Source organism: Balaenoptera ricei, chromosome 11 (assembly GCF_028023285.1).
Source record: "Balaenoptera ricei isolate mBalRic1 chromosome 11, mBalRic1.hap2, whole genome shotgun sequence".
Lineage (NCBI taxonomy): Eukaryota > Metazoa > Chordata > Mammalia > Artiodactyla > Balaenopteridae > Balaenoptera > Balaenoptera ricei.
Window position 1 is genome coordinate 5,662,792 of NC_082649.1, and position 17,836 is coordinate 5,680,627.

At 44.0% G+C, this 17,836-nt stretch overlaps 1 protein-coding gene across 1 annotated transcript in view; it reads left to right on the top strand.

The window, feature by feature from the left end:
* Positions 1 to 16,908, top strand: part of RIOK1 (RIO kinase 1) — a 30,259-nt gene extending 13,351 nt beyond the window's left edge. The window contains exons 9-17 of the mRNA XM_059937874.1: positions 1,078 to 1,164; positions 1,579 to 1,716; positions 2,132 to 2,235; positions 2,453 to 2,559; positions 4,925 to 4,990; positions 5,779 to 5,898; positions 6,731 to 6,784; positions 8,681 to 8,848; positions 10,238 to 16,908. Coding sequence (XP_059793857.1) covers positions 1,078 to 1,164; positions 1,579 to 1,716; positions 2,132 to 2,235; positions 2,453 to 2,559; positions 4,925 to 4,990; positions 5,779 to 5,898; positions 6,731 to 6,784; positions 8,681 to 8,848; positions 10,238 to 10,348 — 955 coding nt within the window. The 3' untranslated portion in view covers positions 10,349 to 16,908. The remainder of the gene's footprint in view (positions 1 to 1,077; positions 1,165 to 1,578; positions 1,717 to 2,131; positions 2,236 to 2,452; positions 2,560 to 4,924; positions 4,991 to 5,778; positions 5,899 to 6,730; positions 6,785 to 8,680; positions 8,849 to 10,237) is intronic.
* Positions 16,909 to 17,836: the final 928 nt, after the last annotated feature.

Sequence of the window (17,836 nt, forward strand, 5' to 3'; positions counted from 1 at the left end):
GACTTTCTGGGGTGTGTGTGTCTGTGCTGTGTCCGCATGTCAGCCTCAGAGCTTTCCTCCCAGCAGGTCCTGGTGTGGTTCTGTCCAAAGATAGGGTCTCGCAGAGCTCCGTTAGATGTGCAGAGGTGAGCAGAGGAAACGCATTTCCAAGCAAATAGGAGCTACCTTCTCTCTCCTGTTTTACGAACCCATTACAGGAGAATTTTGCCCCGACTCACATTTATTCTGCAAGGCTGGGTCATGTGAAAAGCCTTGGGAGCCATGTGAAAAGGTTTAGAATTTATACTGAGGATGATATAGAGCCATTACAGGATTTGAAGCAGGGAAGTGACACAATCAGGTGGTGAGAACAATGTGTCATTTTTTTAATAGGTGTTGGAGTTTTAGGCAATTTTGTTAGGCCCTAAGCTCTTTATCGTAGTTTCCTCTTCTTCAGTCCCATTGTGGACACATTTATATATTCTTTGTTTGCACTGGCACCTTTGTATCAAGTAAAGGCATCTGAGATCAAGTTTCCTCAATTGAAGTTTTAAATTGGAAGGTTTTTTTTCTCTCTTTCAAATATCTTTTAACTTTTTATATGCTATACATAGGTGCCATACGTTGGATATTTTAGTAGTATTCAGCAAAGTTCACTTGTTTTGAAAGTCCTTCTGAAATCTTCTTATGCTCAGTTTGCGACTGGCTATGAGTCCACTATTTTTATTCATCATTGTTCACACTGATCAACTCAAAAGATAATTGCAAACACATCTGCTGTATTTCATCGGTTCTAAGGCGCCCATTTCTTCACGGTTTGACATCTCTGGCATCGAACTATGCCATGGAGGCTGTAGGATGTCATAGTTGAATTGCTGGTGTTTTGCCATTCTTGGTGACGTGTAACGGTGCCGCTTAAAATCACGGGTGCCTTAGAGTTTACGAAATAAAATAATACAGTCGAGAGGCCTGGGTGCTGTTTCCTCACAGCACTGCTAGCCTTGTGCACTGCAGCTATTGTAAGTTGTTTTAGATTAGGTGCTTTAGATGATTTGTTTCAGCTTTTCATTTGTCCGTTTATCTGTTTTCATATCACAGGCTAAACACAGCAGAGATCCCGTGCCCAGAACCTATCCTGCTACGAAGTCATGTTCTCGTCATGGGTTTCATTGGCAAAGACGACATGTGAGTGTGTAGGAGGCCTAATAATTACATGCCCAGAACTGTATTTTTAAGTGCTTTGAATTATCCAACATGTGAATATTTCCCATTTAAATAGCTCCTTACGTCTTGTAATATTTTTAATGAATCTTTCCCACTCTATTAGTGCATAGAGTTACTCATTTGTTCTGCTGTTTTTAAGTCCCAAGATGCTTCAGAATAACAAAGCTCACCTTGTTTTTTGGGGAATGTCTCATACAGTCAGCTGGGAAAGCATCTGTTTGTGGACAGCTTTTTATTGATAGAACCGTATCTCTGGAGCGAAGCACATTGTTCAGTGATGATTGATAGAAGAAAAGAACGGGTAACAATGTTAGGAAGCAAGAAGACTTGTTCTGGGTCCGTTTATCTGAGTTGTTCACTTTATTTTTGTTCAAGGCCAGCGCCGCTCTTGAAAAACGTCCAGTTATCAGAATCCAAGGCTCGGGAGTTGTATGTGCAGGTGATCGAGTACATGAGGAGAATGTACCAGGACGCCAGGCTCGTGCACGCGGATCTCAGTGAATTCAACATGCTGTGAGTGTGTGGCCCACACGCACCTCCCAGTAGCCACCTTTCCTTTGGGGAAGTGAACTAAATCCCCGTCCAAGAAGTCTTGCTAAATTCTCCAGTTGTAGAGTTGGCTTCCACAGGGTCACAGGATAGGATGTGTTCCCTGCCTTTGGTGGCCTCAGTCACAGAATTGACCACCCTGATCGTTAGCAGGGCTAAAGGACCTGGGAAATTTTCTCAGTTTTCATCTCTTGTTAGTCAAAGTGGCTCTTCTCCTTACCCACCTCGTTCATTTGATTAGTTCTTTCCATTGCTACTAAAGTAGAAATGTTTAAACAAGAGTGTGGGCGAGCCGCGGTGCGGCCTGGCCCCGCGTGCCCGGCCCTCATGCCAGCCTGGAGGCAGCGGGCGGCTCACCCCCGGCGCGCCTGGCCCACAGGTACCAGGGCGGAGGCGTGTGCATCATTGATGTTTCTCAGTCCGTGGAGCACGACCACCCGCATGCCTTGGAGTTCTTGAGGAAGGACTGCGCCAACGTCAACGGTGAGTGGACGCTGGGATCGTCCCCCAACTTGTTTGCGCCGGTGCTTCTCACTCTGGTAAACCGTGGATAGAGAGTCTTGGCGCCAAATCGTTTGATGCAGTGACACTGACACCAGTGTGGGTCATGGGGTATTTTTATCTCTTTGTTTCTCTAGGAAGGGGTTGGATTAACAGCCTCTTCCCTCGCAAAGCTCTCACGAATGTCCTCCTGTGACAGATTTCTTTCTGAAGCACGGGGTCGCCGTGATGACTTTGCGAGAGCTCTTTGAATTCGTCACGGATCCGTCAGTTACACACGAGAACGTGGACGCGTATCTGGCAAAGGTGAGGCGGGGCCGGGACGGGAGGAACAGACAATAGCAGTAGCGAGTGCACTTCTGAGGGACTCAGGGCTAGGCATGACTTTTGTTCATCGTGACAGCTTCCAGAGACTGTCTCCTGATTTCACAGATGGAGAATCAAGCTGTAGTAAAAAGCCAATGGTAAAGCCAGGTTTCTTGACTTTCACCATCAGCAAGATACACAGGCTGTCAAATTCGTGAATGTATAGTAAGAAACCTGTTAGTTTTGGGTCATTAATTCCTTTCCCTTGTTTCTCAGAGGCCTTTTTGCATCACAGAACTTTTAAAATTGTGGTAAAATATACACAGCATAAAATTTACCATTTTAACCATTTTTAAGTGTATGGTTCAGTGGCAGTAAGTACACTGTTGTGTATCCGTTACCACCATCCATCCATGGAACTTTCTGCATCTTGTAAAACAAATTGTGTCCCCATTCAACACTAACTCGCGGTCCCTCCCTTCCCCAAGCCCCTTCTGCTTTATGTGTATGACACCTACTCTAGGTACCTCGTATAAGTGGAATCATACAGTATTTGTCTTTCTTTGGCTGACTTATTTCACTGAGCATAATGTCCTGAAGGTTCATCCATGGTGTAGCGTGACACCGGATTTCCTTCCTTTTGAAGGTTGAATAATCTTCCATTGTGTGTATAGACCACATTTTGTTTATCTGTTCATCCCTTGATGGATACTTGGGTTGCTTCCACATGTTGGCTGTTGTGAATAACACTGCTGTGAACATGGGTGTGCAAATATCTCTTCAAGACCCTGCTTTCAGTTCTTTTGGGTGTATACCCGCAAGTGGGATTGCTGGATAATATGATCATTCTACTTTTAGTTTTTGAGGAACCGCCCTACCGTTTTCCCTAGTGGCTGCACCATTTTACACTGTCACCAGCAGGCTGCGTGGGTTCCAGTTTCTCCACGTTCTTACATCCTCACCAGCACTCGTTATTTTCTGGTTTTATTTTCTGTTTTGTTTTTTGAGTAGCTGATGGGTGGGAGGTGGGGTCTTGCAATTTTGATTGACATTTTCCTAATGATTAGTGATGTTGAGCATCTTTTCATGTGCTTGTTGGCCATTTGTATGTCTTTGGAGAAATGTCTATTCAGGTGTGCCCATTTTTTAATTAGATTGTTTTGTTGTTGTTGAATTATAGAAGTTCTTTATATATTTAGGAGATTATTAACCCCTTGTCAGATATATGATTTGCAAATGTTTTCTCCCATTCCATGGGCTGCCTTTTCACTCTGTTGACCACACCCTTGGATGCACAGAGGTTTTTAGTTTTGATGTCCAGTTTATCTGTTTTTACTTTTGTTGCCTCTCAATCGTAGAATACTGAACACAGGGCCCCTGAACAGGTGTTCAGGTTCATCCCACCTTTTCACACTCTCCCCTTTCCCTGGAATGCCTTCCCGTTTCTACCTTTGCTCGTCTTGCTCTGCCTAGTGAACTTCAAAGCTCAATTCAGAAAGCTCTCGAGGGGATATCAGGCAGAAATCATTGTTTCCATAGGTATATTTTCTATATTATCTAACTCTGTAACGGAAGTAGTCACACTGTATCCTTCTTATCACATTAAGTTCTTTTTAATTTTGTCACCCTCTGCTAGGCTATGAACTCTTAAGGGACAAGAGTTTTCTGTATCACTGGTAGCTAGTCAGTACCTGGCATGGAGGAAATAATCACGTTAATTGAATAAGTAGATATCCCATCACTTTTATTCTTAAACTCTTTAGCACTAATTTTAGTGTGTGAACTTAAAAAACTCTAGTACCACTGTTGTTTGCTTTCCTCTATGTATTCTAAATAGATTAGAGAACAAATCTTCAGTTTTACAAGCCAAAAGACTCTATAGACTCTTTGTCACCTTCTTAGTGTCAGTCATCGTTTGCTCAAAGAGCTTTCTTTGGGGGTCTGTCGTGCGGCAGCGTGAGAGCCATGGACTCAAGGTGAGAGGACCCTCCTGCTCCTCTGTGATCCCCTTCGTGGACAGCTTAAGAATTGAAGAATGGTTCTTTCATTCTTTCGGCGTCAGTTTTCCTTTAATAAATATTTTTGCTAATCGTTTAAAAATTAGTCCAAGCAGTATTACTCTTGAGGAAGAGTCTAGGGATGCCCTGAGGCTAAACGAGTTTGATTTATTCTGTTGACTTCTGGGTTCGATGGCAGCCTTTTTGGTGAGTTCTACCGTGGAGAGCTAACCTGTACCACTGGAGGACACGGAGTGTGAAGGCGTGGTACCCAGAGAGACTAGAACAGCTTTCCACTAAAACTGGGGAACGGATGTGTCTTCTGTGGATTGAATGTAAAGGAAAGTGATTTTTGTTTTCTTTCCAAGGCCATGGAAATAGCATCTCAAAGGACCAAGGAGGAAATGTCCAGCCAAGATCATGTGGATGAAGAGGTAAGATGTATTATCTGTTTACTGACTTAGGAAACACTTGTGTCTTGAGGTCTTTTTTTTTATATTGCTGGGGCATGATCTTAATTTTAATAGATAAACAGTTTTTTTAAATGATGATATTTCCTCGAGACGTAACATGTTACACGATTCAGCTGCATGAGGTTGTGTAACTTACATCCCATTACATCCTTCCACTCAGTGACCTGTTAGCCCCTTGTCCTGCGTGGAGAACATTTTTACAGAACTCCTTGGAGGACGTGATTCAAGAAGGAAAAGCCTGTTTCAGTTTGCTAATGTGAATTTTTAAGTGATTTAAATGTTGCTTTCAGTAACGCTGTAGTTTTCAAAGACTCGTGTTTGGTAAAAAGGAAGACTTTTTTAAAATCTTGGGAGTCAGTATATTTTTTTGTGAAGGTGAGCCATAGTAGGCTTTTTAAAAATAATAATAATCCTCACAGCTGTCGTGTGCGGTGTGATGGGTGAATATAAGGTACCCCGTACACGGCAGCTGTGGCGCAGGGTAGATGGCGTGCCCGGGAAGGAGCCTCTTCCTTTGTTAGGCATAGGCGGGCAGTGCTTGCTTGCGGCAGCCCCTTTCTCTGCCGTCGGAAAGGCTCTATGGAACGCGGACGAGGGGAGAGAAGTGTTATTCTAAGGGTAGCCGTGTATCAGCGCTGAGGGCGACGATGGTGATAAACTCCTCTGTGACTTGACGGGGTGAGGATGGTGAGTGCATGGGAGAAGTATGTGAATAAGTCTCCATTTTACTTCTCCTCTGCGTCTGTTAGGTGTTTAAGCGAGCTTATATTCCTAGAACCTTGAATGAAGTGAAGAATTACGAGAGGGATATGGATATAATGATGAAATTGAAGGAAGAGGACATGGTCATGAACGCCCAACAGGACAACGTGAGTCGCTGGTTTGTCTTCAGCAAGTGAGCTCACCGTGGAAGCTGCCGGCCCAGACCTGCGGTCTCGAGTGTTGGCCTCTAAGCTAGTGCGACGGCTCATTCCCTTCACATTAGCAAACCCTCTGCGCACATTGCTTGTAAAGGGAATCAATCCCCTGGTCTTTGTGAAAGGAAATGACACACTTGAATGAGTCCAACAGTCTATAATTGCAGGAAAAGGAAGATTTGTATAGAAGTCTAGGCTATCAATGGTTATTATACTAGCTCCACTAACATACATGTTTCAGAGTCTGGAAAATTTTTTTCTGCTAAAGGGCCAGATAGTAAATATTTAAGGCTTCGCAGGCCAAGAAGCAAAATTGAGGCTATTACGTGGGTTGTTATATAACAAGAGAGAAAAAACTTCCCCCAAATTTTTGATGAAATTAAAAATACTTTAATAATAATTGAAAACTTACAGCTTTTCATGATACAGGTCTACTAATGAGAGAAGAATGGAGTTATGTGGGGGGGAGGAGAAAACATTACATTTAGTTGAGATTCAGAGTTAGGGCTTTCTATCATCAAATTGATTGCAACTGTTTATCCTTAAAAACCACCAGGCCGCAGGTCAGATTTGGCCTGTGGGCCAGAGTCTGCTGACGCCTGCTGTGCCTGTGGGTGAGAACCACACCCATGCTACACACTCTGTGTCCCATGAGATAAATGTTAGGCACCTTTTTATAATCACACAAGGTATCATTTAGCCCACAGTGTTCTTTCTTAGTATTGCAGGGTACTTCCGTGTCCAGTTTTATGTTAATTCTTGTTTTTTTCTCTTTGGTTTCAAGATTCTATACCAAACTGTCACGGGACTGAAGAAGGATTTGTCAGGAGTTCAGAAGGTATGCAGAACATGTGTTACTGTTCATTTACTTGAAAACTCTTTCAAAGGATATAAAATTTCATGTCAGGTATTATTAAATTAACAGTGGTGTAATGTTACTAGTATAGATGCTTTCAAAGTCCATGGGCATTTTCAGAAATGCCCTTTTTATGTTCATTCTTCTTAACCGCGAGACTGAAATGTGGAAATGGTGGTTTATTCTTCATTCTGCCCCTGAATTGCTCTGTTGTTGTAGCTGAGGCATCGATTCTTTTTGTATCCTGGTCTTCATTTGTGAAGTTATTAACAAATAACCATGTGCTTGTTGATGTTTCTACAACCAACTTAAAGCAACAGTGAGATCTGGTCTCATCGCAGCGCACAGGCTGTCGAAGGGCTAGTCATGCTGTCTCGCAGTGCAGATTCCTGTAGTGTTCTTTTCTTAAAGCAACTTTGTTTTGTCTTACATTTTCAAACGGCAGGGATTGAGTCTTATTTAAGCAATAATAAAGGTAGTTCTTCTTTTAATATTCTTTTTTTTAAAAAATATTGATTGATTTGGCCGCGTCGGTTCTTAGTTGCAGCATGTGGGATCTTTTGTTGTGGCGTGGGCTCCAGGGAGCGTGGGCTCTGTAGTTTGCAGCACGTGGGCTCTCTGGTTGAGGCGCGTGAGCTCAGCAGTTGTGGCACGCAGGCTTAGTTGCTCCGCGGCATGTGGGATCTTAGTTCCCCGACCAGGGATTGCACCCACGTCCCCTGCATTGGAAGGCGGATTCTTAATCACTGGGCCACCAGGGAAGTCCCACTTCTTTTAATATTCTTAATGAAAGGCTTGAATATGAAGGATCACGGTTTACATTCTGAAAATTGAGTGTGTTTTTTTTTCTGGGAAGAATTGGACTAGGAGAATTCTGGGTTTTATGCAGCAGGTGTGATGGGGTAGGTGTGCTTTGAATTCCAGAGCAGGAAGATTCTGCTGTAACTGGCTGGAAAGCCTTTCTGTACAATCGCCTTTTAAAGATCTGGCTTTTTCTTATGAAAAGAAAACCTCATGGTTTTAAAAATGCTTCCTGCTGCTTTAAAAACTGCTAAATTTGGACTTCTCTGGTGGCGCAGTGGTTAAGAATCCGCCCGCCAATGCAGGGGACACGGGTTTGAGCCCTGGTCCGCGAAGATCCCACATGCCGCAGAGCAACTAACCCCGTGTGCCACAACTACTGAGCCTGCACTCTAGAGCCCGCGAGCCACAACTGCTGAGCCCGTGTGCCACAACTACTGAAGCCTGTGTGCCTAGAGCCCGTGCTCTGCAACAAGAGAAGCCACCGCAATAAGAAGCCTGTGCACCACGACAAAGAGTAGCCCCTACTCACTGCAACTAGAGAAAGCCCGTGCACAGCAACAAAGACCCAACGCAGCCAAAAAATTTAATTAATTAATTAGTTAGTTAATTAAAAAACTGCTAAATTTCAGGGAAAAAAATGAATGTTTCTCTTGTTTAAATGTTGTCTTCCCTCTTGATTGGATTAACAAGTGTTAAATGAAATTTAATTCATAGGAAATCCACTGTAAAGTTATCCAAATAACTTCACTTTTTACTTCTATGTGTATTTCACATCTTTCCAAATCCCGGCTCAACCCTCCTGATTTCCTGCAGGAGGTAGAACAGTCCTGTTGTTGATCTAGGTCACCCAGTGAAGCCCCAGTCCCTGTGTTTGGGTACATCCTTGAGCCGTCCTGGAACGGCTACTTCAGGCTTCCTCCCTGACATTGATTCCATCGTTTTGATGTTTCAATACAGGATGTCATTTTTCAAAGTCTGTCTGTAAGGCTGAAATCTGATTTTTGGCATTAACACATTTAATACCAATAGATAACTGACTGGTTTAGAATAACATGGTCCTGTGATATTTTCAAGGTCCCTGCACTCCTAGAAAGTCAAATTAAGGAAAGTCAAGTTAAGGAAAAGACTTGTTCTGATTCAGAAGATGCCAGAAGCTCTCAGTGTTCTGACACAGACTCTGAAGAGCAGGGAGACAACGCCTGCTCCAGGAAGCCCACCGCTGACCTTGAAGTTGATAAAAAGGTTAGCCACGAACTTACATTCCCTTGTTTGTCAATACGACGGCACAGCCCCTCAAGGCTCTCTGCTCAGGTATCTGGATCATAGTTGCCGAACACATTGGTCAGTAAGTCCCTCCACCTGAAGTTTTAGTTCCCAAGCGTGAACTTTGCTTTTTGGTGGTAACATCAGCTAGAGATTGGGCTTCTGCTAGGAGCTCCTTGGGCACTGCCTTGAGAGAGGGCACACTAGTTTCAGTGCATTGATGAAAAGTGATTGTCATGCACTTGAAGAACAAATGATGCTGGAGTTGCCCCATGGTGAAATACCAAAGAACCATTTCAGGGGGGTTACAGCCCAGCTCCCTGTTTCCAGAATCTCTGTTGCTACCACTCCTGGCCGTGGACATAGGAGATGCTACTGATGAAACAATCCATGGTGGCTAACTGTTACTCTTTAGTCTTAGCCTGATCCTTTAAACCTTCTAGAGTGAGGGTTCCAAGACTTCTGAGAGACATACCCAACTCCCTAGCGCACGTTCTCTTTGGCTATCTTCAAATTTCTATTAAGAAATCTTAAAGAAAATTTTCATCCCAAATTCTACCACCAAGCCATTATCATTTTCAATTTTTTTTTCTGTGATGCTCACTTTTTATCTTTTTACATATATATATGTTTTTTTTTAAAGATTTATTTATTTTATTTATTGATTGATTGATTGCTATGTTGGATCTTCGCTTCTGTGCTAGGGCCCTCTGTAGCTGCGGCAAGCGGAGGCCACTCCCCATCGCGGTACGCGGGCCTCTCAGTATCGCGGCCCCTCCCATTGCGGAGCACAGGCTCCAGACGCACAGGCTCAGCAGCTGTGGCTCATGGGCCCAGTCGCTCCGCGGCATGTGGGATCCTCCCAGACAAGGGCCCGAACCCGTGTCCCCTGCATCAGCAGGCAGACTCCCAACCACTGCGCCACCAGGGAAGCCCTTTTTACATATATTTTAAAATTTAGTTGTGGGGCTTCCCTGGTGGCGCAGTGGTTAAGAATCCACCTGCCAATGCTGGGGACACGGGTTTGAGCCCTGGTCCGGGAAGATCCCACATGCTGTGGAGCAACTAAGCCCGTGCGCCACAACTACTGAGCTTGCGCTCTAGAGTCCATGTGCCACAACTACTGAAGCCCGTGCGCCCTAGAGCCCATGCTCTGCAACAAGAGAAACCACCGCAATGAGAAGCCCGTGCACCACAATGAAGAGTAGCCCCCGCTCGCCGCAACTAGAGAGAGCCCGCGCACAGCAACGAAGACCCAACACAGCCAAAAATTAATTAATTAATTGTTAAAAAAATATAGTTGTAATAATAATATGAATACTCAGAATGAATGAAATTCGCAAATTTTTTTACTTTTTGTTTTTACAGGAAAGAAAAAAGATGGTCAAGGAAGCCCAGAGAGAGAAAAGAAAAAACAAAGTTCCTAAACATGTGAAAAAAAGAAAGGAGAAGACAGCCAGGACGAAAAGGGGCAAATAGAACCAGAATTGTATGATGTACAGTGATTTCCCATCACCTGCTCTCTGAGCTGCATCTGGAGGATGGGTTATTGATTTTAACTGAATGGTTATTACTGCAGTGTCCATGTGGACGGATTCACGTGTTTTCGTGTAATTATGTAAAAAGCTCTAAGCTCTAGTGTCTAGGTCTAGTCCCTAGCTCTGTGTGGTATTGATAGAGGATTGTTTAAGCTACTATTTTAATGAAGAACTTCATACAGTTTTACTTTTGTATATATTTTCTCCTGCAGTGTGGTTTTTGAAGCGTCGTAACTGTTTAAATGTATTGAGCATTCATGTAAAGGCACTTTGGACAAACTTGGGCAAATTGTTTTTGCTTTGTTTGTACGTGCCAAAGACCCGTCTGAAATCATTTGATTATAAGGCCACAGTTTCTATAAAAGGGGGTGTCACTGATTTAGAGAATTCAGTTGTTGATATAATCGTTCATCGCAACTTTGTTCTATGTGTATTGATGATTATTTACAATGAATTTACTCTTCATCTTTCATATTCTTTTTTGAGCTAGGACCTCCTAGTTTATAAGCTATTTCACATTCAACTATGAGACCTGTTCATTCATTCATCAAATATTTGAGTATTTTAGGTGTGAGGGATACAGCAGTAAATCAAAAGCAATTTCCATAGATAAACCTAGTTTCCCTTAAACCGAAGCTTGTACCTGCTTGTTTGAGAATCAGTGGGTTATTGAGGGAGGGGCGGGTCTACTGGATAAAGCAGACAAAAGTTACTACCCTCAGCTGGTTTGCGTTTTAATAGGAAGACAAGGCATTGAAACAAAATAAGTAAAAAATAGTCTATCAGCAGGTAATATATTCCGGGGTGGGGGGGAGAAATAATGTAGAGAAGAGAATGCCTGGGGCGGTGGGAGAGTGCAGGTTTAAAACAGGCCACACTGAGAGGCCATATTTGGGCAAATACTTGAAGGATGTGAGTCATGTGCCTATCGGGAGAGAAGAGCATTCCAGGCAAAGCAAACAGCAAATGCAAAGGCCCCGAGGCAGAAGTGTGTCTGAAATGTTCCAGAAACAGGGAGCTAGAGCATCATAACCACAGGGGGGAAGTAGCAGCTTAGATCAGGTGGTGGTATGTGCCTGGAAGGTTTTGAGCAGAGGAATGGTGTAATCTGACTTCTGTTTTGAAAGGGTCGCGATCCCTGTGGCTTCCAGGGAGAATTGACTAGGAGATGGATGGGGGCTGGCGGGCGGCTGGGTATGTACCGTGGTATCCCACGCGACAGATGTCGGAGGCTCGGTCCAGGATGGTAACAGTGGACATGGAGAGAAGCGGTTGGATTCTAGGTAGAGCAGGCACGGTGAACTGGATGTGCCATGAGAAATGCCGATTTTAGTCCTTGAATCAAAGGCAATTTCCTTAGATAAACCTAGTTTCCCTTAAACTGAAGCTTGCACCTGCTTGTTTGAGAATCTGTGGGTTACTGAAGGAGGGGCGGGGTCAATTGAGCTTTTAAAGTTTTAAGTCAAATTTATTATGTTCATAATAGCCTCTCTTCCTGACTTGAAAAAAGTTCAAAATATGAAGTATAATTTCAGTGAAACACAATTGTATGTCCTCTAAAATATTCTACAGTTAACACAACCAAAGAGAAAACAAAAAAGGAGGCTGAGCAGTCCAGTACACCTTGGGGGATCCATCTTCAGGACCCCCCGGTTCTCTCATGGGGTGGGTCTTACCTCCAGCCAGGCGTGTTGGAATCAGGTGGTCGGGGTCCTCAGTGCCATCTTTGGTGAATCAAATGCAATCACTAGGCTTGGATTCAGTTTCACTGGGCAAAAGCAGTGTCGGCAGGATGGACACTCATTACCTGCTGCCAGGAGGGAGTGGCTTGTGCCGTGCCAAGACTTGGGACGGTAGGGGTATTCTAATTTGAGGCGCCTTTTTCTGACAGCTTGCTGACGTGGCTGTTTCCCTGTCTGGATTCTGGGCTGTAGCTGTGGCTGAGTGGGAACCACTGGTAGCGTTCTTGCCAAACTGGTCTGAAACCGTTTCCCTTGTTTGTTTCTTGCCAGGAGGTCTGGAAGAAGGAGCCTCTTTGTAGGCCGACTTAACAGGGCTACTTTGTGGCTTTGACTGCAGTAGAATTTTGAGCAGTTGACAGGTTTTAGCGTCCCTGGATTATTGGTTGTGCAGTGACTTTCCATCTGGAGAGATGAGCTTTGGGGTCTCTTGATCCAAAGGCTGGGACATCATTTTGTCAGTTGTTGATGTATCTGGTTTTCTGTCCTATTTTGTTGATTTTCTAATCCCTTCAAAAAATGCAGGTGTTTCTAAAAGTTTACTGTGAGGAATCTGGATGATTTCGTTGAAGCACGAAATCACAGCTATTTCCTCTGCGGCTCTACTTATTCTTCCTCTGATGAAGCAGTTTAGGAACAGAACTTCCCCTGGCCCAGGAGCTCCGGCATTTGAGCCTGGCCTTGGAGTGAAGAGGTGGGCAGAGTGGCAGCTGGTTGCCTAGGTCTGATCAAATGCGAATCCACGTTTGGGGCTGACACCACGTTTTCTTCAGCTTTCTCTACTCCTTGATGAAGATGGACTCAATCGGTTGAAGAACTTTGTAGTTTGGTACTAAGACTTGTTGGAGAAGAGCTCTCCTTTTCATGGGTTTCTGTTGAATTCTGTGCAAGCAGCTTGTTGTTTCTTGGTTGCAGGCCTATCCTGTTTTGTGGCTATGATTTCATTAACCTTTTGGCTCAAAATGAAGAGATGAAGAAGTTCTTCTGGAAGCTGGTAGAAATTCACTTGAAGGACATCTCAAATGTCATGGGCTCTGAGTGTTGACGTTTCTAAAAATCCTTTTGGTTTTCAAGAGCTTGACAGATTTTCTAATTTTTAGTTGTTTATACACATATAAGTAAAGACCAGGAACATTCATTCAGAGCTTGACTTTGACTTCCGGGGTTTACTTTTTGATGATGAAAGGGTCACATGAATCAGCAGGTACAGCAAATCCTGCTCCTCAAGGTATAGTCTCCTGTGAAGATTTCCTGTGACCACATCAGATGGCTAAGATTTTCAACCATTGGTGATCATAAAACAAGAGCTCTCCATGTTCTGTCTCTTGAATTGGATTAGGTTATTACATTCCTAATCCATTTTGGTTGGAGTTTTTAACTTCCATATACTTTGGGTTTGTGTTGCCTTGGAAATCAGGGCTTTTATTAGTGCTCCAGGGGGAATGATAGTGTTGTGTCTGAAATCATTTAAGCTAGTTTCCGAAGGAAAAGATACCTTTCTCGCGTCTGTGTTCTCCAGAGATCTTAGTCGCGGTTGGTAGTGCTGTGGGAACCTCTGGGCTTGAACTCGGAGAATGAAGACTTGAACTTGTGGAATTTTTGGTTTTCGGCTTTCCTTCATTTTCTGTGTCACTCCACATCCTGCTTTGACTGCTGGCAGGCCGCGGTCATGAGGAGGTGGCCCTCGTACCGCCTGGAATAGCCACACACCCACAAAATCCTTTCTCTCTCTCCTTTTCTCCCAGAATGGCAAGGGCATCATCTGTGTGTGAGCACAGCTATTTCTAGCTCTCTGAGAGCTTTCTACCCCTCTTATCAATGCACCTTGATAATTTTAAGGCCGAGCAACTTAATCATCTCGGGGTGAAATTTTAACCTTTACACATTTTCTGCATAGCTGTCTTGGAGTCATAAACTTGTCAGTGAAAAAGTGGTGGGTCCTTGGGGTCCAAGTGCAGCAGCTGGAGAGACGGGCAGGCAGAGGATGGGCTGTTTAAAGTATGCATGGGGGTCGCCCTTGTGGGTAGCATCTGCGCTACAGCCGTGGGCGTGAGTGGCTGCACAGGGGAGCGTCAGAGGCTTAGGTCGAGGAACTGAGGCCAGGGTTTTGGAAGGACCATCTGTGTTAGGACAGGGCCTAGTTTTAGAGCGTCAGTGAGTGACATGCCTGAATCTTCAATGGGCTGGGAGAGGGGTGACGTGGACTTCTGTAACACTGGGGGGAGGTGAGGGGTGTCTGACGACGTCAGTGCCCTCCGGAGAGCCAGGGTTTAAACGGGGCAAGGAGAGGGGAACCCTCAGAGGAGATGTTGAGCGTACGAGGCTTCTTGCTGGTGTCTGACCCCACGTGGGTTCTAGACGGCACTGGGGGGCAGTGTTTCAGGATGGAGAAGAGTAGGAAAAGCCCCGTTGTGGGGTTGGATGTTTCTGGGTCTGAGGACCTGACCCCATTAAGTAGGCAAATGCCACAAGCACGTGGAGATAGAGAGTAGTGCCTGCCTCGTGGAGTTATTGTGAAGGACACTGAGGAGAGCTACGGGGAGCTTGGTAAGGGCTGGATCAGGCTGGTGAACCTGAACTCAGTCATTAAAGATGGAACAGTCAGACCCCTTGATGTTCCTGCAGTGATGTGAAAAGAGGTTCACAGAACCTAGAAAGTATCTTGCCTCCCCCCAGAAACGTTGAACCTCAACCCATGTAGCCGCCAGCTGTAGTCAGCAGTTTACAAAGTATACAGCTCACAGGAACAGGATAAATGATGCTGGGAGGATATAGCCAACCGAATTCAGAATGAGGGGGAAAAAAAAAGAAGAGGGAGAGCTATGATAAAGAGGTCTAAGAGACATATATCCCAATGCTGTGGGTTTCACTTGGATCCTGATTAGATCAAACCAACTGTAAAAAGATGGACTGTTTTGGGGTTTCTTTTTAGACAAATAGGGAAAACTAAAAATGGAGGAGGCGTTAGATGATAGTAAGGGATTGTTAATTTTACTGGGTGTGACAGTGGTATTGTTTTGAAAAATGGTTCTCTCAGAGCATGGACTGAAGTCTTTATGGGTGAGATGGATAGGATGCCTGCGATTGTTTCAAAATTCTCCATCCTTGACCGACTCCTAAAGGAAAGTGGCGGATGAAGCAGGAATAGCAGGAGGTCAGTAGTTGCTAAAGCAGAGTAATGGGTATGTAGGGATTTATTATACTCTTCTCTCTCTTTAACAGTTTCTGTAAGAAAAAAGGGTTTTTTTTTTACTGAGTCAAAGTAACTATATTAAATACTTAAAACAGGGCTTGTCACATAGTAGTACTGTATTACACAAGTATCTATATTTTTATTTTACTCGTTATTCTTAAGTAACTTTTTTTGCCCAGGCATCAAGGTTTAGTCATCTGGGCCAAAGAAGTAGGTCTAGGTAGGACTGTGATGGCTTCTGGTACTGGCCCAGCTCGGCAATGTCACTTGAAATGCCCTTTGTGAAGGCAGTTCGAGGCCTTGTATGTTGAACAAATGCTGACAGAAGTTTTAGTGCTGCCAAGCCTGACCCTTGTTTTAACATATGTCACCTTCTCAGTGACCTGTCCTAACCACTCTGCCTGGATTTGCAGTCTGCCTCCTTAACTAAGGCCCCTACACACCTTATTACCTTTGCTCTGCATCGTTTTTCTAAAGCTCCTCTAACTAACTTACAGGTAGACCTCGTTTTATTGCGCTTCACAGATAATTGCGGTTTTTACAAACTGCAGGTCTGTGGCAACCCTCTGTTGAGCACGTCTGTCCGTGCCATTTTTCCAACAGCATTTGCTCACTTTGTGACTCTGTGCTACATATTTTGATAGTTCTCACCATCTTTGAAACCCTCTACCAGCAAAAAGATTACATCTCGCTGACAACTCAGATGATGGTTAACTTTTTTTTAGCAATAAAGGATTTTTTAATCACTTTTTTTAGACACAATGCTATTGCACACTTATAGACTGCAGTCTAGTGTAAACATCACTTTTTTATGCACTGGGAAACCAAAAAATCCGTGTGACTTGCTTTATTGCACTACTCGCTTTATTTGGTGGTCTGGAGCCGAGCCCGCGGTATGTCCGAGCTCTGCCTGTACTTACGTGCTGAATTTTCTCATACGTATTGTGTGTCTTCCCTCACCTCCCAACCTCTTCCTAGAATGTAAGCTCCACAGGGGCAGGGATTTTTATCTTTGTTCAGTTTTGTATCCCAGCACCTAGAATTGTGTCAAAAATACCATAAATGCTCAATAAATATGTAAGGGAATAATACGTTGTGTTTCTTAAACAAAGGTGGAGTTGTGACATCAATTGGATACACACACCACCACCCCCCCTTGATGATAAAAATGAAGACTAGGGGTTGATGTGCATTGACTTGTGCCCTCTAGCCCTCCCTTCAGTGACCGGGGGCGCCCACTGTAAGGTGACCGACTACGCCTGGGGGCTACAGCGCTGGCCCTGCACAGTCTTCTGTCCTCAGACCCTCGGCATCAGCACAGCTCTCCAGCCAACGGAACGGGTGCATTTTAAACTGGATTGTTGTTTTGACTTTGACCACGTGAGACCATTTGACTCTTACCCAAAGTGCTTGGGCAACAGTGGATCGACTGATGAGTTATTCAATCCCAAATCGCCATAATGTAGGAGAATGGGAGACCTGATACAAGCCTAGGCTTATAGTCACACATTTTGCCAACTCTTCCCAAATATGGACTGAAAGTTTTGAAAATAAATTGATCTTAAGAGATGGTTCTGGTGGTGGTCTGTGAGAACGTTCCAGATACAGATGTATTTTTTTTCAGTAAATGATACGAATATTGGCGGTGATGTTGGGAGCCTCCCTCCTGCTGCCGGGCACGTGAACGTGGTCAAGGCTAGCCGGGGCAGCGTCGGGGGTGGGGGATTTGCAGGAATGGATAAGGCACTTTCCGTTGGGGGAAGATTTCTTGTCTGTGGATTGCGGGAATTGGACCAGATAGCCATCAAATTTCTCCTTTACAATTCTGTTATTTTAAAACGTGTAGCACAGATGACCCTTATTGAAAGAAGTTGCCAATAGGTATTTTGGGGACTTCCCTGGCCATCCAGTGATTGGGACTCGGCGCTTTCACTGCCAGGGCCCAGGTTTAATCCCTGGTCAGGGAGCTAACATCCCGCAAGCCGCGAGGCGTGGCATGAAAAAACCAAAGAAAACATTTTCGGAGAGAAGGAAAGGGGTCTCAGATGAAGGCTTGAAGAGGAATACGGAATGAAAAAGCACGTGTGAGGGCAAATAAATAACAGCCATTGACTGTTTAAAAAAAAAAAAAAAAGAAATTGTGTTTTACAGGAGTCCTGGATATGGCTAAACAAAGTGCTGTAGTTTTATCAGGATGACCAAAGGCTTCTCAAATTTCGTGCTCAAAGAAGTCTCATGTTTTTCTCATGGATACTGCACATTGTGTGTTATCTATTTCTGATTATGATTTCTGGCTTTATATAAAATTAATAAAGCAACTGACAAAGTGAAAAAAAAAGTGTAGCGTATCAATGATTTAGAAAAAGCCCTTCAGAGGCCAAAGGACCAGGTTAGAATTACACCTCTTAAAACAGTTTGTTTATTAAAATACAATAAGTGGGTTTAAGGTGCCAGTTATATCCCACAGGCCAGGTTTGCTTTTCACCTGTATCATAGT